Consider the following 25,228-nt stretch of genomic DNA (forward strand, 5'->3'; position numbering starts at 1 on the left):
CATAGTACAGAACACAACACCAATGTTGCACAAAGTAGCAGTGAGAAGACAAAAGGAGAATCTGAATTAGTTTATACTTCCATATTGTCATTGACGAGAAGAGCTCCACAGCCAGATCAAAATCCAGTGTTTCAGTACCGTATAGTCACATGGAACCAACAGTGATTGAATAATGCACACAAAGAAGAAAGCAAATTCCTCTTTATGGAATAATTTCTACATCAGAAGCAGGAAGCCTGCTAAACAACCAGTGGGGCAACTGGACGATCGAGATGCTAAAGGAGCACTAAGGATGATAAGGCCATTGCTGAGAAACTAAATGAATTATTTGCATCGGTCTTCATGGCTGAGGATGTGAGGGAGATTCCCAAACCTGAGCCATTCTTTTTAGGTGACAAATCTGAGAAACTGTCCCAGATTGAGGTGTCATTAGAGGAGGTTTTGCAACAACTTGATAAACTAAACAGTAATAAGTCACCAGGACCAGATGGTCTTCACCCAACAGTTCTGAAGGAACTCAAATGTGAAATTGCAGAACTGCTAACTGTAGTCTGTAACCTATCATTTAAATCAGCTTCTGTACCAAATGACTGGAGGATAGCTAATGTGATGCCAATTTTTAAAAAGGGGTCCAGAGGTGACCCCAGCAAATATAGGCCGGTAAGCCTGACTTCAGTACCAGACAAACTGGTTGAAACTCTATTAAAGAGCAAAACTGTCAGACACATAGATGAACACAACTTGTTGGCGAAGAGTCAACATGGTTTTTGTAGAGGAAAATCATGCCTCAGCAATCTACTAGAATTCTTTGAGGGGGTCAACAAGCATGTGGACAAGGGCGATCCAGTGGATAGAGTGTACTTAGATTTTCAGAAAGCCTTTGACAGGGTCCCTCACCAAAGGCTCTTAAGCAAAGTAAGCTGTCATGGGATAAGAGGGAAGGTCCTCTCATGGACTGGTATCTGGTAAAAAGATAGGAAACAAAGGGTAGGAATAAATGGTCAGTTTTCAGAATGGAGAGAGGTAAATAGTGGTGTTCCCCAGGGGTCTGTACTGGGACAAGTCTGATTCAACATATTCATAAATGATCTGGAAAAAGGGGTAAAGAGTGAGGTGGCAAAATTTGCAGATGATATAAAACTACTCAAGACAGTTAAGTGCCAGGCAAACTGCGAAGAGCTACAAAAGGATCTCACAAAACTGGGTGACTGGGCAACAAAATGGCAGATGAAATTCAGTGTTGATAAATGCAAAGTAATGCACACTGGAAAACATAATTCCAACTACACATATAAAATGACAGTCTAAATTAGCTGTTACCACTCCAGAAAGAGATCTTGGAGTCATTGTGCATAGTTCTCTGAAAATATCCACTCAATGTGCAGCGGCAGTCAAAAAGGCAAACAGAATGTTGGGAATCATTAAGAAAGGGATAGATAGTAAGACAGAAAATCTCATACTGCCTCTATATAAATCCATGGTACGCCCACATCTTGAATACTGTGTGCAGATGTGGTTGCCCCATCTCAAAAAAGATATATTGGAATTGGAAAAGATTCTGAAAAGGACAACAAATTGATTAGGGGTATGGAACAGCTTCCGTATGAGAAGAGATTATAAGACTGGGACTTTTCAGCTTGGAAAAGAGACGACTAAGGGGGGATATAATTGAGGTCTATAAAATCATGACTGGTGTGGAGAAAGTAAATAAAGTATTATTTACTCCTTCTCAAAATGCAAGAACTAGGGATCATCAAATGCAATTAATAGGCAGCAGGTTTAAAACAAACAAAAGGAAATATTTTTTCATACCGCGCAGTCAGTCTCTGGAACTCTTTGCCAGAGGATATTGGGAAGGCCAAGACTATAACAGGGTTCAAAAAAGAACTAAATAACGATAGGTCCATCAATGACTATTAGGGCCCTACCAAATTCAGGGTCCATTTTGGTCAATTTCACAGTTATAGGATTTTAAAAATTGCAAATTTCATTATTTCAGTTATTTAAATCTGTAACTGTAGGGGTCCTAACTCAAAAAAATGGAGTTTCGGGGGGTTGCAAGGTTATTGTAGGGGGGGTTGTGGTACTTCTACCCTTACTTCTGCGCTGCTGGTGGCAGCGCTGCCTTCAGAGCTGAGCAGCTGGAGAGTGGCAGCTGCTGTCTGGGACCTGAGCTCTGAAGGGAGAGCCACCACCACCAGCAGCACAGAAGTAAGGATGTTATGGTATGGTATTGCTGGGCCCTCAGTCAGTAGCCGCCACTGTCTGGCTGCCCAGCTCCGAAGGCAGCTGTGCAAAAGTAAGGGTGGCATGGTATGGTATTGAGACCCTTACTTCTGTGCTACTGCTGGCAGGGCACTCCCTTCAGAGCTGGGTGCCCAGCCAACAGTTGCCGTTCTCCGGCCACATAGCTCTCAAGGCAACGAAGAAGTAAGGGTGGCGATACTGGGACGCCCCTCAAATAACCCTGTGACCCCCCTGCAACTCCTTTTTGGGTCAGGATGCCCAATTTGAGAAACGTTGGTCTCCCCTGCGAAATCTGTATAGTATAAGGTAAAAGCACACAAAAGACCAGATTTCACAGTCCGTGGCGTGTTTTTCATGGCCATGAATTTGGTAGGGCCCTAGGTATTAGCCAGGTTCGGCAGGGATGGTGTCCCTAGCCTCTGTTTGCCAGAAGCTGGGAATGGGTGACAGGGGATGGCTCACTTGATGATTACCTGTTCTGTTCATTCTCTCTGGAGCATCTGGCATTTTCAGAAGACAGGATACTGGACTAGATGGACCTTTGGTCTAACCCAGTAAGGCTATTCTTACGTTCTTAACTTCCTTTTAAAGACTGAGAGGAAAACTAAATTCTTAGCAAGCATTGCAAGTAGCTAATTTATTTTGAGAGATGTCCAAATTCACAATACCTATACATCTTTGCACTACTCTGCCTGAGCTGCGCTATTGAGAACTTTGAACCTCAACTGAAGCCAAGGATCTAAGCCAATTATTTCCAGACCAAAAAAGGGCTGCCTGTCATATTTTGGATTTATTTAAATCTTTGCTTCCTTCTAGTTCCACATATGCCTTGATTCACTCTTTATCCAGAAACAAGTCCACAGTGGCATCTCAAAGTTATTTATCTTTTTTACTTAAATCAGCTTCCCTAATAACTCATCCTCTGATCATTATTCTTTCTGTGAATATAATTCTGCTCAATCCCCTATTTAACTATACTTCCAACATTTATATTATTGCCTAGTTATTAACCTATTGCTAGTGTAAATTTTCTGTCCCAGCATTTGTTGTCTTCACTATATTGTACATCAATTTACTTTAAAAAATTAAAACAAAATCAGTAAATTGCTTTGAGCTACCATCACCATTTTTCTAAATATTTCCCATAATATAATGTAATTTTACTAAATAAAGGGGATGCTTCAGATAAGTGTTAAATGCTGCATTACCATAATACAGATTAAATACATCTCCCCCTTTCTGATGACAGGTTTGTTCCTGAAAGTGCTCCTAATATATTTAATGAGATTCATGACTAAATTAACAACAGTAAATGCAGTCAGCACCTTGATTTGGTTGTATCATTCTGCCTCAGATAAGCTAGAACCAGTTGGAATTTCACAAGCCTGTTTTGGGCCACACATCCCTGATCTTATTCCACACATCCCAGTGGAGTGATTAATTTGACCAATACTTTCTACATAAAACCTACCTGACCAAGTCGGACAAATTCCGCTTGACGGGCCTCCTCTTTCTTCCGTGCTGATCTAGGGGATTCTGGTAACACATCACTGAAGGACCTCCTATTAAGCATGTTCTTTAAAAAAAAAAAAAAAAAAGTCTTACTGACCCAAACGTCTTCAATTTTTTAAAAATTTCATCTGACATTACTTGACTCTGCTGTATTCTTTCAGCATTTTCCTGTGACCTCAGTTCAAGTTTAGATTACTAACCAAAAAATAACCACCCTCCCTTAAAATTTGCTCCTACTGATGAATCTAAGAATGCATGCTTTAGCCTTTTGATTTACAAGGTTGTGGAGCAGCTGCAATACTCTTCACATGTATCACGGTGCTATCTAGTATATCAATGATGACATTTTCAGTAGAAAGAGAGAGCCTGAGACTTGAAGCCTAGTATATGGGGCCTGGTGTAAGGCAGAATGTGCTTCGATATGAGACAGAGAAGTTAACTTACTCAGTTCTTTAGAAATTCTAATGCTGTCTGACACCCATTTTGAGAGTCTCTGTGTTGAAACAGCATATCCTCTGGACTTATTACAAAAAGATATAAATAGTCTTGAAGGTTTGTGGAATGGTTTTGTCCTATTGAAGTAATATAAGGTAGCTTTTAAAAGCTTCCAAAGTGTTAAGTTTAGTCTTTGCAGTGGATGAGTGAGGTCTTAGAAAGAACACTGGCAACTGAATGAACTGATTTAAATTAAAGTCTGACACTATTTTAGGCAAAAAATTGGAATGAGGATGAAGAGTAACTAAAGGTCGTATAAGATGGTCCTCACAAAAGGTGGTATAAGATGGTCCTACCATCAGTGTTTGGATTTTGCTCATTCTGCGAACCGAGGTAGTAGCCACCAAGACTGCCATATTAATAGCCAAATGATACAAAGAACAGAATGACAGGTTCAAATGGAGGCTGCATCAGGAAGACTGTGTTTAAATACTTAACGGATGGGAAAAAAGGCTTTAACCCCTTCAAAAAAAATAGTTACAGTAGGAATAAAATCCTGGGGGAAAATTGCGTGTTCTTGAACTGGGGGATAATAGGCAGATATCAGTGCTAAGTGAACTTCACTAGATCTAGTCAAGACATTTGAATGCTTTAATGATAACAGATTACCTCAATAACAGGTACAGACCCCTCCAACGTGTAAAATTATAATGAGACGCCCGTATTGAAAACTGTTTCCACTTGGCCCCATAAGTATGCCTTGTTAAAGGTTTTCAGCTCTGAATGAGAATATGAGAATGACAAAGCCCTGGCTAGGATGGTTTAGTTGGGGTTAGTCTTGCTTTGAGCAGGGGATTGGACTAGATGACCTCCTGAGGTCTCTTCCAACCTTAATATTCTATATTTCTATGATCCTGTACCTCTGCAGAGGAAAGTCTATCCTCCAAGATCAGCCTACTAAACATCCAAATTGTAAGATGTAGAGACACTAAGGGCATGTCTTCACTACCCACCGGATCGGTGGGTAGTGATTGATCTATTGGGGATCGATTTATCGCGTCTCAGCTAGACACGATAAATCAATCCCCGAACGCACTCCCCATTGACTCTGGAACGCCAGCTCGCGAGAGGCTGAAGCAGAGTTGACAGAGGAGTGGCAGCGGTCGACTCGCCGCCATCCTCACAGCCAGGTAAGTCGACCTAAGATACGCCGACTTCAGCTACGCTATTCATGTAGCTAAAGCTGCGTATCTTAGGTCAACCCCCCACCTACTGAAGACCAGGGCCAAGTCTGGGTGTAGAACCAGTCTTTGGTTCTGCATTACGATGTCCAGACTGATCAGTAACTTGAACTGATAAGTGTGCCGTCTCTGAATACTAAAACTGACACCCCCCTCACTGGGGCTGTTAGCATAACTTGACCCTGTCCTGTATTACATTCCTGAGGACCCTAGTAGTTAGAGTGACCAAGGGAAAGCATGCATCATATTCCTGTCCCAGCTAATGCATCTAAGAGGGTGCCTGGACTCATTTCTCCTCTGGATCAAAATGTGCGATGTTTGTTGTTTAAAGTGGTCATGAACAGGTATGTGGAGGGATGACCCCACTTCTGAATTTTTATCTGAAGGACTGAACACTTGAGGGACCATTTTCTACTGAGTTGTCACCTAAATTGTTTTGAACCCCAGGTGAGTGTAGGGCTATGAGACTGATGTGATGCTAAAAACACATGATTCCAGTAGAATTCCTGTAGGCATGGGGAGAGAAGATCTTGCTCCTCCTTGCCTGTTTATGCAGTGTCAAAACTTGGACACTGGTATCCTGAATCAGAGCGAGATGAATAGCCCTGAGTGTCACAGCTGAATCGTTGGCAGCCAGACCTGGTGGTCAGAGCTGGAGTCCACAGTCAAAAAACAGGAGTTGAGTATCAGCTGGATCAAGATACCAGGAGATCAGAAGCAGGAGACAAGCTTGAGATCAGAACCACAATTCAGATGCCACGAGTTGGGATGCCAGGAAGTCAAGCCGAAGAAGCTGGAGCTGGAAGCACGAGGCACACAGTCCAGAGCAGGGTGGATCCCAGTTATTTGGATAGCTTCCTGTTCCTGCTGATGGCTTAAGAAGAGCCAGCGGGACAATTGCCTGCTCTGGGAACAAGCACTCATGGAGTAATGTTGTGTCTGTTTGGCTGGTAAATCGACTTCAGACAGACTTGGAGAGGATGAAGATGCAATCTGACATGTGGTGTCACATAAGTGCAAGTAGCCATATGACCAAAGAGATTAAGACAGACATTCACTGATATCTTTGCTTGAGCCTGGACACCAATAGAAGATGACTCATGGTGTCCAATCTATTGCTGATCTTGCATCTAAAAGTGCCCGTGACCTCCTACTGATTAAGAGTAAGGGCTGACTTGTCTCAATTTGTCTTAAGTCCTAGTGACGAGAAGAGATAAAGCACCATCCTCACTCAGTGACTTGCTGTAGCAACGTTTCTCATATCAGCCAATCATTGAAGGAAGAATAAATGTGAAGGCCTTGACTGTGCAGGTGAGCTATCCAGGATGGCTGTTCTTATGACTTACTGCTGATTTTCATGCAATTAAAATGTAAAGAGGAAGAACACCCCTTTGCTATCCAACTTACTGTATGCAAATTAGTACTCACCAGAGTGGATATCTTCTTGAGCAATAGGCCATTCAATATGCCACTGGGGGGGGATATGAAGTGCATAAAGATCACTCAGGTCTTGGATTTACCTTGTGTAGATCAGGCACGAGATCCTGGTATAAAGAGCGAATCAGCATGTCTAGAGTGCGCTGCCGTTTCTGAGCAAATGTTGGGGTTTCCAAGGTGGCTTTTTCCCCATTTATTACTAAAACATATAATAAAGGAGGATGTGTTACTTAAAGGGGTTTCATGTCCTTTACTGAATCCAAGTTGTCTTCATGTAAGCATATTCACTGCAAAATTACTAATTTGGGTTTGTTTCACATTTGTGCATATTTTGAACTAAAAGTTTTAGCTGTTTTATCATCATGACTATGGAGAGTTTTTTTTAACCCTATTTGCTTTTGAGCATCTAAAAACTTTATTTACCTAGTATCATTTTTCATAGACACAAAAAAAACTATGTAAACTCCAGAAAGATACTATTTCACAGTCAATTTAAAAAGAACCATTTCCTGAATCTCAGTAAACGTGCTGAAGTTCTTTGACATATGACAAAAAATGTACCACCGTACTGTCTATGTCACAGGCTGTCAGTCCAGCTGCCTTATACTTTAGAATTGTATTGAAAAGTTCACAGAGTTCCTTATTGCTCTGCTAAGTTAAATTTGAGGCCCAAACAACGTCAAATACTGCTGTAATTGATAAAGCGGTTTTCAATAAACTAAGCAATTTGCCATTTTCTAATTAGATTTTATCAAAGCTATTAGAGACATTCCTCTAGCTTTAAAAGGCAATGAGCAATCATAGATCTCGATGACACAGCCCAATAATCTCTTTGCTTGTATACGAGTTAGGAGTCTACATTGCTAATCCATTTAAATATCAACGAGTATTCTTTAGTGACTTACATGAAATTAACTGGTGAGTTCTCAGTCAAATTCCTATTGGTCAGATGTTTACATTACAAAAATCATGATTAGTACTCAGTGGCCCCTTTCCTGGGAGTCTTAGCTGGAGGTCACGGCTTGAATGAGTCCATTAAGATTGAGTTCTCTCCTCGAGAACTGCTTCATAACAGCACTAAAATATTCATAACAGCACTGAAACATACTGACTGTTTTCCATGCTGCATATTTTCTGTAGGTGAAGTATTTTAGTCTCCAAAGCTGCCAGTTTGGCACCTTTTACTGCTAAATATATGAAATGGCATTCGATTAATATGTTTCTGAGTATCATTCTTCTTTGTCTTTAAGAAGAAACCTTTTGAAAAATGAACAATTCATCAAAAATGGGACAAATACTTCTGAAATGCTCATAGATCTGGTAACCTAGGAAGCATTAACTGCATTCAGTGTTTATCAGAACCAAATAGAAATGTTTGAGGGAATTCATATTCCACTGAGGATAGAACAGCCGAAGTTTAAAAAAGACTCAATATAAAACTGTAACACTGCACAGCAGAAAAATTATTTACAATCTACAATATCCCAAATAAGTGTGAAGAGCAGATTCTTATGTATCAGACTAAAAGTTTAAAAAGGTCTCTTTGACCTCAAAAAGACTTACATTTCACTAGTACAAAGTCCCTGAATTCCTGGTGATCTGTGAATACAGGTGGGGATGGAAGGGGAGGCCCAAAGAGAGGTACACTTTCTTCTGAAAATATTTTCAGCCTAATGAAAGAATTACTATTTATTTGGTTTGAAAGTCACATACAAAGAGTACCAGACATGCTTCTTAAGCAGAAACAAGAACTATATATTGTTACTGGGAAACAGCATACCAACACTTCAGAAATCGCAAGTCTCAATGAATGGTCCCAGGATATTCACCTGGGATCAGATACTGACACCTGTCCATTAACTGGTACATTACTTTACATTCAGTTGACTCTTGTAGAATGATACACTATTCAATGAGAACAAGAGTGGCAAAGTCTAGTCCTTATTCAAACAAAAATGAAATTACAAACTTAACATGTCAATTACAAAATCCTACCACTGTGTACATTACCTCTTTTTTTTTTTTAACAATGTGTATTACAGACATTTTCCAACACAAACCCTAGGCACATATATAAAAGGAGCCAAGAACTAGAGTATTATAAGGAGTAACACAGTCAAAAGAGAGATTTTCCTATCTGCAAGCCTAGTTTCAATTGGGTACAGAATAAACACAATAATACTGGATTCCTCACCTGATTATATTCTCAGTCACATTACTGAATCAGAACATAAGAGTCTCTGCTTAGGCACAGTAGAATACACTATGTATTACAAGGAGTGACTCTTATTTGTGGGGAAAAGTTCCATAGATCTCAACTACATTATGCCCCACCATGGAACCGTTTACCACTGACTTTCATGATCACTTAAAAACACCCAATTCACGGAATTCAATAGGTGGACTATGAAGAATGGTTTACTTCTGCTTCTACTGTAACATCAAACTAACAAAACGAATGATTTGGTTAAAGTTAGCACCTACCTGTAACTATCATTTTGCTTATTATATCTCACTAAGGCAAAAATATCTGCCATGCAAGTTAAAGAAATTAATCCATTACTTTCATGTCTATGGAGTTCACTTGTGTTTTGAAAATGCCCATTCTGTTGAAAAAGCAGATGAAATATGGTGAAATATATTAATTGCTTTATTACATTTGATATAATTCTAGTCTATGCACCTTCGATTGTTCTGGTAGGGTCTCTCTTTTATGAATGTTTAAAATGGCAAGGCTTAAAAAGCGCAAGTATCTTAGTCATTGTCTACAATGAGAAGTTTTATGGTGTTTAAACACTATTTTCAACAACTGAGCTAGCTAATGTGATGGTCACCACAACTCTGTGGTCAGTATACATGAGGACAAGCCATATTCAGCATAATCTTAGATAGTCATGACTAGGCTTAATGATGTTGAAAATAACTTGTTCTTGTCTACAGTTACCACAAAGTGGATTATTAAAAAACATGTTTCAACATGTTTAATAAAATTTCCTAACACAGACTTATAGAAATTCTTCTAGCATAATTCAGTTAAGCAGAGGGCCTAGTAGGGTAGCAATGTAAATTCTCATGACTACACGAAGATCTATTACCAATCTTGATTCATGACTCTGGTAAGAATCTAGGCAACAATGCATATGGAAAAATAGCCAGATAGCTCAATGTGGATGCAAATCTCAGACAAAAACAGATCAAAGACATTTTGTTGTGGCAGATTTCCTTGACACTGACTGATCCTTGACATGACCTTCTAAGCTATAAACAGTGTCAAGGAAAACACAAATCTGAGGAACCTTTCTAAGAGTTTTTAGAGTGCTCCTAATAAAACCTAGGGACCTTTTGCCATCAGGCTCTGGGCTTTGTCTACACTAGAAATATTAGGACCTGTAATTATCCAGTGGCACAGCTCCAGCAGTGTCAGTAATATGGAGGCTGCACCCATAGGCGCCGACTTCTACTGGCACCGGTAAAGTTGCATCTCCCAAGTGCGTACCCTAGCCACGAGGCAACAGAGTTATTCTCTCTTTGTGTGGCCCAGTGCCTATTCATAGAAGCATAGAAGATTATGGTTGGAAGAGACCTCAGGAGGTCATTTAGTCCAACCCCTCTTCTCAATGCAGGACCAACTCCAACTAAATCATCCCAGCCAGGGCTTTGTCAAGCTAGGCCTTAAAAACCTATAAGGATGAAGATTCCACCACCTCCCTTAGTAACCCATTCCAGTGCTTCACCACCCTCCTAATGAAATATCCAATCTAGACCTCCCCCACTGCAACTTGAGACCATTGCTCTATGTTCTGTCATCTGCCACCACTGAGAATAACCTAGCTCCATCCTCTTTGGAACTCCCCTTCAGGTGGTTGAAGGCTGCAATCAAATCCCCCCCTCACTCTTCTCTTCTGCAGACTAAATAAGCCCCGTTCCCTCAGCCTCTCCTCATAAGTCATGTGCCCCAGCCCCCTAACCATTTTTGTTGCCCTCGCTGGACCCTCCAATTTGTCCACATCCTTCTGCCATGGGGGGCACAAAACTGGAAACAATACTCCAGATGTGGCCTCACCAGTGCCGAATAGCGAGGAATAATCACTTGCCCCAATCTGTTGGCAATGCTCCTACTAATGCAGCCCAATATGCCATTGGCCGTCTTGGCAAAAAGGGCACACTGCTGACTCATATCCAGCTTCTCGTCCACTGTAACCCCTAGGTCCTTTTCTGCAGAACTGTTGCCTAGCCATTCGGTCCCTAGTCTGTAGCTGTGCATGGGATTCTTCCGTCCTAAGTACAGGACTCTGCACTTGTCCTTGTTAAACCTCATCAGATTTCTTTTGGCCCAATCCTCCCATTTGTCTAGGTCACTCTGGGCCCTATCCCTACCCTCCAGTGTATCTAACTCTCCCCCCAGCTTAGTGTCATCCGCAAACTTGCTGAGGGTGCAATCCATCCCATCATCCAGATTATTAAAGAAGATGTTGAACAAAACTGGCCCCAGGACCGACCCCTGGGGCACTCTGCTTGATACTGGCTGCCAGCTAGACACTGAGTCGTTGATCACTACCCGTTGAGCCAGACTATCTAGCCAGCTTTCTAGCCACCTTACAATCCATTCATCCAATCTGTACTTCCTTAACTTGCTGGCAAGAATATTGTTGGAGACCATATCAAAAGCTTTGCTGAAGTCAAGGTATATCACGTCCACCGCTTTCCCCATATCCACAGAGCTAGTTATCTCATCATAGAAGGCAATCAGGTTGGTCAGGAATGACTTGCCCTTGATGAATCCACGTTGACTGTTCTCGATCACCATCCTCTCCTCCAAGTGCTTCAAAATGGATTCCTTGAGAATCTGCTCCATGATTTTTCCAGGGACTGACGTGAGGCTACCTGGTCTGTAGTTCCCCAGATTCTCCTTTTTCCCTTTTTTAAAGATGAGAACTATATATTTGCCTTTTTCCAATCGTCCGTGACTTCCCCCGATCACCACGAGTTTTCAAAGATAATGGCCAATGGTTCATAATCACATCAGCTAACTCCCTCAACACCCTCGGATGCATTAGATCCGGACCCATGGACTTGTGCATGTCCAGCTTTTCTAAAGAGTCCTCAACCTGTCTTTTACCACTGAGGGCTGCTCACTTCCTCCTCACACTGTGGTGTCCAATGCAGCAGTCAGAAAGCTGACCTTATCTGTGAAGACCAAGGCAAAAAAAGCATTGAGTATTTCAGCTTTTTCCACATCATCTGTCACTAGGTTGCCTCCCCCATTCAGTAAGCATCCCACGCTTTCCCTAACCTTCTTGTTGCTAACATACCTGTAGAAACCCTTCTTGTTACCCTTCACATCCTTTGCTAGCTGCAACTCCAATTGTGCTTTGGCCTTCCTGATTACACCCCTGCATGCTTGAGCAATATTTTTATACTCCTCTCTAATCATCTGTCCAAGTTCCATTTCTTGTAAGCTTCTTTTGTGTTTCAGCTCACTGAAGATTTCTCTGTTAAGCCAAGCTGGTCACCTGCCACATTTGCTATTCTTTCTGCATTATTCTGTTCACATATTTTATACAGAGTGGAACAGCTTCAGCAGGAGAGATGGAGAAAGACCCATCCCAGAATAGCCTGGTGGTGAAGACAATCATCTGGGGAGAGGGCAGATCTGGATTTAAATCCCTGTTTCAGAGTAGGGACTTGAACTTGGGTCTTCCACATCCCAGGTGTACGTCCTAACCATTGGGCTAGAAGCTACGAAGTGGGTACTGCCTACTCCTCTAGCTGTTTTATTAATCAACCCTGATTTTTTTCTAGCTAAACGATTTAGCAAATTTGTGAACAATTTAAAGTTGACCAAAATTTCACTTTTCAGTGAATGAACTATTGGAGCAAAAACATTGGCCCACCTTACTGTGGACACTGGCCTAACATCCAGTACCTTAAATGCTAGAACAACTGCCAGGTGGGCTTGGAGGGAAGATGTCTGTGCCACAAACAGAGCGGAAGGTGATAGATAACTGACTTTTGCACAGGGTATGTAAAAGGATCCATGTAGGATTTCACACCAGCCCAAAAGCATTTCTGAGCCACACGATGACCTGGGACACCTGCTTGGACAAAGTAAGTATTTCTATTTCTCTCAAGAGTCATGCAACAGAGAGGAATTCCCAGGCTGAGATGTAAAGACTTGCTCTACACATATGATCCAGTATATTCAGACTCTCAACCTGATGAGATTAGTAATGCACTGAACAGGCTCAAGAATCTGGCTGTCTTGTCCTAAAAGGGGTCTATTAGAATTGGTGTCTCTCCTGAGTTTCATCAGGACCTTTGCTAACAGAGTGAGGGAGTAAAGCCATACATTAGCTTTCCATCCCGCTACATGGAGAAGGTGGAGCTCAACCACTACCTATCGTCTGAAAAGAACTGGCAGCTGGCACATTAGGGAGTGTCCACATTACATAGCAGGGACTGGTGCAGGATGCTCCCTGCCAGGACCAATGCACAGTTGCCAACTTTCACAAGGTAAATAAGCACCCCAACTTTCACAATAAGCCAAAAATGAAGCTAATGGCATTTCAAAACAAGGCCAAAACAAGCCAATCCCTAAGAACCGCAACACTCTATGTGACTAGGTCCCCCCCGGTGTGCAGTCTGGGACTGTGATGGGCCTGCTGTACACCCCTGACTCTCTCCCCACTTGCCCCTGCTTGCTCCCTGCTTGCAGAAAGCTGAATTAAAAAAAAGAAGCAACAAATTACAACAAGCAACAAGCCAAAAACTAGCCAACAAGCAACTCACAAGCCAATTAAGACAAAAACAAGCCCAATTTCTGCATTTTTCTCACAGGTTTTGCATGTCTGGACCAATGGCTTTAGAACTTTCATATTGTTGAAACCCAAGAGTGTGTTAGATAAGAGAGAAATATTCTTCTCCAACATTCATTACCTAACCCTCTCAACATCCCATGTGGTAAGAATTATTGTCATGATTTTACTAATACTGAAATTCAGGCATAGAGAGATAAAGTGACTTCCCCAAGTCTTATTAACATTTGTATTGCAGTAGCATCTAGAGGCCTCTATGACGTGGGTCCTCACTGTGCTAGGCACTTTAGCAACATATAGTAAATAATAGGCCCTGCTCAAAGAAATATCTAAAAGACAAGATCCAACATGTGGATGAAACAAACAAGTGTGCAAGAAGAAAGGGGTAACAACAATAGACCATGTAGTCAATATCAGAATTTGGTTTAGAACTCACAAGTTCCTGACTCTCAGTATTGTGTTCATTTATATAGGTCATAATGCAATTTTAAAATGTCACCCATCACTCTGAAGGTTTTGGTATTTTTTACATTAATTGTGTATCCCATTCCATCTATAGTAAATAACTAAAATAAATGCTCTCTAAATGTCATGAAGCAACCAGCATTCAGTGGATACTGAAAAATTTATTCACATCAATAGCAGAAATATTTTCTGAAAATATACTTTCGGAAATGTAAATGGAGTTAACTTTGTGAACCCATCTGAAGAATTCTTTAATAATAAAATCTGATTTGAAAGTGTCTGCTTGTTTTTTATCTGCACACCTTTGACGTAGTTCACAATGGAGAATTTTCACAAGGTAGATTTAGGGATACAAAATAAAGTAATCCATAAGATGGCATGTGCAATTTCCTTTTAAAATATACTTTTCTCTTCTGTGAATGGCATATAGGAAGGATTTAATGGGGGTTTGTAAACAAGCTTTAGTCAATTAAAAAAACAGAAAGCAAAAGATACGTGTAAAATGAGAGCGAATCATGGAGGGCTTAAATGCTGGAGAAGATTCTTCTCCTTCCTGGAACACGATGGTGACAATGTCATTTCCAATATGACGCTTCCTTTCTACCTACAAAAAGGAGAGATACCATCACTAGAATTGGATCCGGAGTATTAATAAAGTGAAAGAACAATGAAACACAACATGAGATTATTGAATTTAATACACTTTTTCTATGATAGCAGTTGACGGTAATCTGAAGTGTGTGCAGGCATCATTTATACAAACATACTATTCTGTTTTTATCTAAATACAAAAAAAAAAAAAGGAGTACTTGTGACACCTTAGACACTAACAAATTTATTTGAGCATAAGCTTTCATGAGCTACAGCTCACTTCATCGGATGCATTTGTTAGTCTCCAAGGTGCCACAAGTTCTCCTTTTCTTTTTGCGAATACAGACTAACACGGCTGCTACTCTGAAACCTATCTAAATACAGGCATTTAAAAGTGCATTACAGTAATGTCAAAATACTGTGAAGCTGCTTTATTCTTTATTCGTTCTTGATCTAATTGTAAAATGACCATGGAAATATGAGGAACTGATGTCTATTTATAGCCCAAACACAGTATTTATTAAAATTAATTAGAAATAATTATCTATATTATTTAAATTTAACTGAATTACATGCAAATCAAATTTTAGAATAATTTTTAATTCTATTTATAAGGACGGGAAAGCAAGAAGACATATACCTTACTACACAGTGTACTGCAAAGGACTTGTTAGGAGTCAGTTTTTAATTTGAAAGCATCAAGGTTAGTCTAAATGAAATTGGATTTCACTAACCTCAGTCTGAGAACCATGAAATCAAACTTCAGAAGTGACTATGGAACTTCAGACTCAGACAAAAAAGATGCTGAAATCTGATCAAAGGGAAATGTTTTGTCTGCGTTTTCAGAGGTTAATTATTGATCTCTGCTTAGTTTAAGGCCCTGTCCCTTGCGACTAAGCTCTCTAAGCGAGAGGCCCATTACAAAGTTATCTAGTCCCTTTCAGCTTGGGTACAACAACAGTAAAAGACAGTTACCTTTTCCATAACTGGTGTTCTTCGAAATGTGTTGCTCATGTCTATTCAACAATAGGTGTGCGTGCTCGCCACATGCACCGGTGCCGCAAGTTTTTCCCCTAGCAGTACCCGTAGGGGGGAGTGCCCCCACGACCCCTGGAGTGGCGCCTGCCGGGCGCGGTATAAGGAGAACTGTGCGCTCCCCCCACCCTCAGTTCCTTCTTGCCAGACAACTCCGACAGAGGGGAAGGAAGGTGGAACAGATATGAGCAACACATCTCAAAGACACCAGTTACAGAAAAGGTAACAGTCTTTTCTTCTTCGAGCGATTGCTCATGTGTATTCCACAATAAGTGATTCCAAGCTATATCTGTTGGAGGTGGGTAGGAATTCACAAGTTCCCAGGATGGAGGACAGCCCTGCCAAATCTGGTGTCATCTGTGGTTTGGGGGATGATCGCATAGTGCGAGGTGAATGTGTGAACCGAAGACCACGTGGCAGCCCTAACAAATGTTCTGGATGGTGACGTGGGCCACGAAGGCAGCTGATGAGGTCTGCGCCCAAGTCGAGTGTGCCCTCACAATGGGTGGCCGGGGGACACCCACCAGCTCATAACAGGAATGGATGCACAAAGTGATCTGATTGGAAAACCGCTGAGTGGAAATCAGCTGGCCTCTCGCGTGCTCAGCTGAGGCGATGAACAGTTGCGAGGACTTTCTGAACGGCTTGGTCCGCTCAAGGTAGAAAGCCAGAGCCCGCCGCACATCAAGCGTGTGGAGACAGTGCTCCTCACTGTACACATGAAGCTTGGGGCAGAGGACCGGTAGAAAAATGTCCTGACCCATGTGGTAGGTGGAGACCACCTTCGGGAGAAACGCGGGGTGTGGGCAGAGCTGGACCTTGTCTTTATGAAAGACTGTGTACGGCGGCTCGGAGGTCAGGGCCCTGAGCTCCGAGACTTGCCTGGCTGACGTGATTGCAACCAGGAAGGCCACCTTCCATTAGAGGTGAGACCAGGAGCACATGGCCAGTGTCTCAAACGGGGGCCCCGTGAGACTAGGCAACACCAGGTTTAGGTCCACTGCAGGACCGGGGGTCTAGAATATGGAAAAAGATGGTCCAAACCCTTAAGGAACAGCCAGTCATAGCATGGGAAAATACCGTGTGCCCTTGCACCAGCGAATGGAAGGCTGGTATGGCTGCCAGGTGCACCTTGATAGATGAGGGCGCCGGGCCCTGGTTTCTCAGGTGGAGGAGGTAGTCAAGAATAAGCTGGATCAGGATGGTCATGGGAGACACACTGTGGTCCTCCGCCCATCTAGAAAAATGGGACCACTTTGCCAAATAAGTGCGGCGAGTGGAGGGCCGTCTACTTTCAAGGAGGACGTGCTGAACTTGTTCTGAGCACTTCCTCTCCTCTCTGTCTAACCATTGAGCAGCCACGCTGTGAGGTGAAGAGCCACTAGGTTGGGATGGAGGAGGCGGCCCAGGTCCTCAGAGAGCAGGTCCGGGCGGAGTGGCAACGGCCACAGTGGAGCTACCGCCAGGCCCGTGAGGGTCCCATACCAATGTTGCCTGGGCCACGCCGGGGCAATCAGAAGGACCCAGGCCTTGTCCGTCTTTATCTTCTCCAGGACTCTGCTGAGTAGAGGGAACAGGGGGAAGGAGTAGAGAAGCCGGCCTAAACAGGACAGGATAAAGGCATTGGAGATAGTGCCCCTCCCCAGACCCCTTCTGGAGCAGAACCGGGGACATCGCCAGTTCTGCCGAGTTGCGAATAGGTCCACCTGGGGAGTTCCCCACCTTCGGAAGATCGGTGGGCCACTTCCAGGTGGAGGGACCACTTGTGTTGCAAGGAAAAGTCCCTGCTCAAGCGATCCGCTCTCTCGTTCCAGGCGCCCGGTAGGTGGAAGGCCTTCAGATGTATGTCGTGGTCTATACAGAAGTCCCACAGCCTGAGGGCTTCGTGACAGAGGATCGGGCCCACCCTGCCTGTTGTTATAGAACATCAAGGCCGTGTTGTCCGTGAGGACCCTGACTACCTTGCCCTTCAGGTGCGAGCGAAAGGCCATTCACTCCAGCTGCACCGCCCTGAGTTCCTTGATGTTTATATGTAGGGTCAGGTCTTGGGCTGACCCCAGGCCTTGGTTCTGAAAGTTCCCCATATGAGCCCCCCAACCCAGGTCCAACGCATCGGACACCAGCTCCAATGATGGGGCCCTGTCCCTGAACGGGACCCCTTGGAGCATGTTATTTGAGGTGGACCACCACCGTAGGGAGGTGATCACAGAGACCGGCACAGAGCTGGAGGGGCCTCATCCTGAGTCTGGCGTGATGGACCACGTACGTGCACGCCGACATGTGACCCAAGAGCTGCAGGCAAACCCTGGTTGTTGTCAATGGGAACTTTAAAACCGAGTTGATGAGACCTTTCAGAGTTTCGAATTTGTCTGGCGGGAGAGAGGCTGTGGAAGACGCTGCATCCAGGAGCGCCCCGATAAACTCTATGCGTTGGACCGGGACTAACATGGATTTGGTGCTGTTTATCAACAGGCCCAAGGTGGTACACGTGGACAGTAGGAGCGCCACATGATCCCTCACCTGCGACCAGCCAATCGTCCAGATAGGGAAAAATCTGGACCCCCGCCCCCGCTGTCTGAGGTAGGCAGCTACCACCGTCATGCATTTCATAAACAGCCTGGGGGCAGTGGATAGACCAAACTGGAGGACCGTGAACTGGTGGTGATTCTGTCCAACCACGAAATGGAGGAAGCGCCTGTGCCCCTCGAATATATGGATGTGGAAGTACGCGTCCTGCAGATCGAGGGCAGCATACCAGTCCCCGGAATCCAAGGAGGGGATGATGGAGGCCAGGGAAACCATACGGAACTTGAGTTTCACCATGTACTGATTCAGACCTTGCAGGTCCAGGATGGGTCTGAGCCCCCCTTTGGCCTTCAGGATAAGGAAGTATTGGGAGTAACACCCCTTGCTCATGAACTCCTCGGGCACCGCCTCTACTGCTCCTAGTTCTAGGAGCCACCCCACCTCCTGCTCTAGCAGAGCCTCGTGCGAGGGGTCCCCCAATAGGGATGGGGGAGGGGGGTTGTTGGGCGAGGAGGAAGTAAACTGGAGGGTGTAACCCCGGGAGATGGTGTTGAGGACCCATCGGTCCGAGGTTAGCCGCAACCATTCCAGGAGGAAAGCACACAACCAGTTGGAGAAGGGGAGCTTTATTGAGGGTGGATCCCTGATGAGGACTGGCGGGGTCCCCCCGAGCTGCCCATCAAAAGCACCTTTTCCCCGCCTGCTTGCCCTTAGAGCAACCAGGCTGGGGGGCCGGCCAGCCGAGACTGCCTCTGAGGGCATCTCTTATAGTCTCACTGTTTCTTGTGGGCAGCCTCATACTCAGGGAGGACGGCCTGGGCGGGAAACTGCTGCAGCTTGAACTTAGGTCTTGCCAGAGCCGGTACATATAGGCCCAGAGTCTGGAGGGTTGTGCGGGAGTGTGTCATGCCGTCCAACCTTGTATCTGTCTCCTCTGCAAACAGGGCTTTCCCGTCAATCAGGAGATCCTGCATAGAGGACTGCGCCTCGCTGGAAAGCCCAGAGAGCAGGAGCCATGACGCCAGTCTCATGGACACTGCAGAGGCCATGGATCGTGCGACTGTATCCGCAGCATCCGAGGCTGCCTGCAGGGACGCCCTAGTGGCCGCTGCCCCCTCCTTTGCAAGCGCCTTGAACTCCTTTCTATCGTGCTCCTGGAGGGAGTCCTCAAACTTGGGCAGGGAGCCCCACAGATTGAATTCGTACCGGCGCAGGAGAGCCTGATGATTTGCCACTCACAACTGGAAGCCCGAAGACTAATAAATTTTCCTTCCGAAAGAGTCTAGTCTCTGAGAGTCTTTATTCTTGGGGGTCGGCGCTGGTTGACCCTGCCGTTCCCTGTGGTTGACCTACTCAACCACCAGGGAGTTGGGCGCCGGGTGGGTATACAAGTACTCTTGGTGGGTACAAAGTACTTGCGTTCCACTTTCTTAGAGATAGGGGCCAATGAGGCCGGTGTCTGCCACAGGGCATTTGAAATTTTAGCCACCCCTTCATGGAGAGGCAAGGCCACCCTACCCAGTTCCTACGAGGACAGCACATTAAAGAGGGAGTCTGAGGGTTCCTCCATCTCCTCTGCCTGGAGGTGGAGGCTTGCTGCCACCCTCTTTAAGAGTTCTTGATGGACCCTGAAGTCCTCCTGAGGGACAGAGGGGGGCAGGGCCACAATCGCCTCCTCCAGGCAAGATGAGAAGGCCGGTGTGGTGCTCTGGGTATCGGCTGGCACCGGAGGGTCCACTACCTGGTCAGACTCTGGGAACGGTGCCGAGAATGCACATCCCACTGACTCCTTCCTTGGGGGTCTGGAGAGGGAGGCCGATGGTGCTTCAGAAGCTCCGGCCACCGAGCGAGCCCCCACCGGGGCTGTGCCAGAGGCCACGGTGCCCACTGGTACCATTGGGCCGGCCACAAAGCTCAGTACCATTGCACCTGCTGCGGCACCAGTGGGGCCGGCTGTTCGGCTTGGCTGGCCTAGCCCATCGAAGGACGGCTACGAATGGAGGCTGGGCTGGCATAAGATCTGCTGCTACCTCTGGACCGGGAGGAGCGGCAGTGCCAAGATTGCTGTCGGCCACGGGACCATGATCTTCACGTGGAGGACTGGTACCGACAGTAGCAGCTGCTCCGTGAACGGCCTCAACGAGCGGACCTGCAATGGAGAGATGCTGGCGATCAACACCTGGGGCTTCGATGTCTTGGCGGAGACTTGGAGCGGGAGTCCGAGCGGGAATGGCATTGACGACCATGCCGGGAATGGCTGCGGTACCCCCTCCGAGACGAGGAACGTTGACGGCACCTGCCCCGGTCCCGTCAATAATTGCTCCTTGAGGATGAGTGGTGCAGAGAGTCCCGGCCAGATGGAACCCAGCCAGACAGTCTGGTCAGCGTTGAGGGCGATCCACCTGGGCTCTGCCCCGAGCGGTCACTGGGCGGTGAACAGCGTTGAGAACGTTCCCTCGACCGAGACCAAGCCGGAGGCGACTGCAGAGATCCCAGCGGCGGCTTGCCTCTGGAGCATGGGGCCGACATCGGCGGTGCTCCTGGCCGCCTGGAGGGCTTCAGGCATGGAAGGCATCCAGAGAGGCCTGTTCTGAAGGGGCCGGGCTACTCCGCTCAACATGAGTCAGAGGCCTGGGGCCCGGTGGGGAGCGAGGACTGACCAACATGGGTCTAGCCTCTGTCCCAGATTTCCCTTGGTGCCGCTGTGAAGAGGGAGTCTTCCTGGCCCTCTTGGCGTGCCCAGAGAATGGGCAGTGGTGCCGACTGGTCGATGGCACCAGAGGGTTACCGCATACCGACGCCGCAGTGCCAGGTACTGGTTCGGAGCAGCATGCCGGAGTCGGGGTCAGTGCCGACCCCATCAGGATGGCCCGAAGCCTAATGTCCCTTTCTCTTTTGGTCCAAAGCTTAAACGACTTGTAAATCTTGCACCTTTTGCTGATATGGGTTTCTCCCAAACAGCGCAAACAGTCTGCAATGTGGGTCACTTCTTGGCATAGAACGCTAACAAGAGCCACACGACTTAAACGCCCACGGCGCGGGTCATGCCCCAGCCCGGGCTCGCTGACTGACTAAACAGCTAACTAACTACAGGTACTGACGCTGAATGAACAAACAGTACTGGGGATCGAGCTACAGCAAAGCTGGAGCAGAGTAGTTCCGACACACCTTCACTGGAGGCAAGAAGGAACGGGGGGGGGGGGGGGGAGCCGAGGGGGGGGGAGAGCACGCAGCTCCCGTTATACCACGCCAGGCAGATGCCACTCCAGGAGTCACTCCCACCCTCTACGGGCACTGTTAGGGAAAAACGTCCGGCACCAGTGCATGTGGTGAGCACGCATATCTATTGTGGAATAGACATGAGCAATCACTCACAGAAGAAACAAGACTTGCAGATGCTGGTTCTGTCCAAGAAGCCAATTATACCTTCTTTTGGCAAGGTAAAAGCAGCGAAGAAAATCGTCTGCACAGTGTCAGTTTTGCCTTGAGAAACAAGTGGGTAAAGCTCCTAGAAACACCCATTTGGAAGTCAGAGCATATCATCTCACTTAAACTTCAGACGACCAATCAGCTCTATGAACATCATTACTGCCCATGCACCAACACTCAAATCTAGCCCTGAGGAGAAGGATACATTTTACAACTATTTGCATCAAGTCATCAAAAGAATACCATCAAGTGAGCAACTTTTCCTCCTAGCTGACTTTAATGCAAGAATCGGTGCAGACAACAACTCATGGCCAGATTGCCTACAACATTTTGGCGTTGGCAAGATGAATGAGAACGGCCAATAACTTCTTGAATTCTGCGCCCAAAACCAAATGTGCATTAACAATTCATATTTTACAGGAAAAGATCACCACTAAGTGTTTATCGATGTTGATAAATGCAAAGTAATGCACATTGGAAAACATAATCCCAACTATAATATAAAATGATGAGGTCTAATTTAGCTGTTACCACTCAAGAAAGAGATCTTGGAGTCATTGTGAATAGTTCTCTGAAAACATCCACTCAATGTGCAGTGGCAGTCAAAAAACCGAACACGCTGTTGGGAATCATTAAGAATGGGATAGATAATAAGACAAAAAATACCATATTGCCTCTATATAAATCCATGGTACGCCCACATCTTGAATACTGCGGGCAGATGTGGTCACCCCATCTCAAAAAAGATATATTGGAATCAGAAAAGATTCTGAAAAGGGCAACAAAAATGATTAGCGGTATGGGATGGCTGTGTATATGGAGAGATTAATCAGACTGGGACTTGTCAGCTTGAAAAAGAGAGGACTAACTGGGGGGGAGGAGGGAGATATGACAGAGGTCTAAAAAATCATGACTGGTGTGAAGTAAATAAGGAAGTGTTATTTACTCCTCCTCATAACACAAGAGCTAGGGGGCCACTGAATGAAATTAATAGGCAGCAGGTTTAAAACAAACAAAAGGAAGTATTTTTTCACACAACGCAGAGTCAACCTGTGGAACTCCTTGCCAGATGATGTTGTGAAGACCAAGACTATAACAGGGTTCAAAAAAGAAGTAGATAAATTTATGGAGGATAGGTCTGTCAATGGCTATTAGCCAGGATAGACAGGGTGGTGTCCCTAGTCTCTGTTTGCCAGAAGCTGGGAATGGGCGACAGGGGAGGGATCACTTGATGGATTACCTGTTTTGTTCATTCCCTCTGGGGCACCTGGCATTGGCCACTGTCGGAAGACAGGATACTGGGCTAGATAGACCTTTGGTCTGACCCAGTATGGCTGTTCTTAAAGTGTCATGGCAACATCCACGATCAGGGCACTGGCACCAATTAGACCTTGTTATCATCAGGAGGAAAGACCTACCCTTAGTGCACAACACTCGCACGTACAACAGAACTGATTGTGACACTGACCACTCCTTGATTATTACCAAAGTGAAGATTACAGCCAAGAAACTACATAGAGCAAAACCTAGAAGCAAGCCCAAAATCAATGCTATTAACACCAAAAGCCAGAGGAAATGCCAGGAGTTTGTGCAGGCTTTTGAACTTAATATGCATGGGAAGTTATTACCAGAGAAGGCAGAGGAATTTTGGGAAGATTTAAGAACAACAATCCATGAAACAGCTTTAGCTACACTTGGGGGAAGAGACCATCAAAACAGGACTGATTTGAAGAAAATGAAGCAGATCTATTATCTCTCATCAATATTAAGAACACAGTCTATCTGGAACACAACAAGAAGCCAACAGAGAGCACCAAAATGAGACTTTGACATGCAAAAACTGAGATACAGCGAGCAAGCAGACGCTGTGCAAATCATTACTGGATCAAGCTCTGTGAAGAGATACAGACAGCCTCAGACACAGGAAACCTCAAAATCATGTATGATGACCTGAAGAAAGCTCTAGGTCCCACTGTCACAAGGTTGCCCCTCTCAAATTGCACAGCAGTGACATCATTACATATAAAAAAGCAAGCAGTTGTTTCTTTCTTGTGCGTATAGCTCTGAATAGTGTTCAACCCAATGGGACATCACCAGCAAATCACTGGACTAAATACCAACTCTAAAGGTCATGTGAGAGCTAGATGTGGAGCCCACTGTAGAAGAGCTAAGCAAGGCCATTGATTTGCTATCAAGTGGCAAGGCTCCTGGACAAGATGGCATCCTAGCACAAATCCTCAAGTGCGGGACAGACAGCCTATTACCATATCTTCATCAGCTGCTACTTGAATGCCATAAAAGAGGGTGAGGTACCACAAGAGATGCGTGACGCAATCATCACCACTTTGTATAAAAATAAAGGCAAAAAGGGTGAAAGCAACAACTACAGTGGTATCTCGCTACTAAGCGTAGCAGGAAAAGCTTTTGCAAAAGTCATCTTAATGAGCTTACAACAGCTGAAGAAACGTGTCTACCCTGAATCACAGTGTGGATTCAGGGCTGGAAGATCAACTATAGACATGATATTTTCTCTGCGTCAACTCCAAGAAAAGTGCAGAGAGGAAAACCAACCATTGTACATCGCCTTTGTGGACCTAACACTGTCAGCAGAGCAGGTCTATTTGCTATACTACAAAAGATAGGATATCCACCAACCCTGTTAAGTCTTATATGTTCATTCCACAACAACATGAGAGCAACTGTCCAGTTTGATGAGTCCACTTCAGAGAACTTTGAGATGAAAAGCTGAGTGAAGCAAGGATGTGTTCTTGCCCCTACACTCTTTGGAATCTTCTTCTCAGTACTCTTGAACTGTGTGTTTAAGGACATGAAAGATGGAGTGTATCTCCCATAAGATCAGATGGGAAACTCTTCAACCAGCCCCTGACTTAAGTCAAAGACCAAAGTAAAAAAAAGTGCTAATCAGGGAACTTCTATTCCATGATGATGCTTCCCTCATAGCCCACAATGAAGATCATAGAATCATAGAATATCAGGGTTGGAAGGGACCCCAGAAGGTCAACTAGTCCAACCCCCTGCTCAAAGCAGGACCAATTCCCAGTTAAATCATCCCAGCCAGCTTTGTCAAGCCTGACCTTAAAAACCTCTAAGGAAGGAGATTCTACCACCTCCCTAGGTAACGCATTCCAGTGTTTCACCACCCTCTTAGTGAAAAAGTTTTTCCTAATATCCAATCTAAACCTCCCCCACTGCAACTTGAGACCATTACTCCTCGTTCTGTCATCTGCTACCATTGAGAACAGTCTAGAGCCATCCTCTTTGGAACCCCCTTTCAGGTAGTTGAAAGCAGCTATCAAATCCCCCCTCATTCTTCTCTTCTGCAGGCTAAACAATCCCAGCTCCCTCAGCCTCTCCTCATAACTCATGTGTTCCAGTCCCCTAATCATTTTTGTTGCCCTTCGCTGGACTCTCTCCAATTTATCCACATCCTTCTTGTAGTGTGGGGCCCAAAACTGGACACAGTACTCCAGATGA

General features: G+C 45.0%; 1 protein-coding gene across 7 annotated transcripts in view; it reads right to left on the reverse strand.

Moving 5' to 3' along the window:
- GARNL3 (GTPase activating Rap/RanGAP domain like 3) overlaps positions 1-25,228 on the reverse strand; it is a 238,284-nt gene that overhangs the window by 77,299 nt on the left and 135,757 nt on the right. For all 7 annotated transcript variants that reach the window (XM_073314501.1, XM_073314498.1, XM_073314496.1 and 4 more), the window contains 5 exons: positions 14,648-14,756; positions 9,357-9,402; positions 8,436-8,542; positions 6,956-7,071; positions 3,719-3,823 (listed from right to left, as the gene is read on the reverse strand). In XM_073314501.1, the coding sequence (XP_073170602.1) occupies positions 3,719-3,823; positions 6,956-7,071; positions 8,436-8,542; positions 9,357-9,402; positions 14,648-14,756 (483 nt within the window). The remainder of the gene's footprint in view (positions 1-3,718; positions 3,824-6,955; positions 7,072-8,435; positions 8,543-9,356; positions 9,403-14,647; positions 14,757-25,228) is intronic.

Source organism: Lepidochelys kempii, chromosome 16 (assembly GCF_965140265.1).
Source record: "Lepidochelys kempii isolate rLepKem1 chromosome 16, rLepKem1.hap2, whole genome shotgun sequence".
NCBI lineage: Eukaryota > Metazoa > Chordata > Testudines > Cheloniidae > Lepidochelys > Lepidochelys kempii.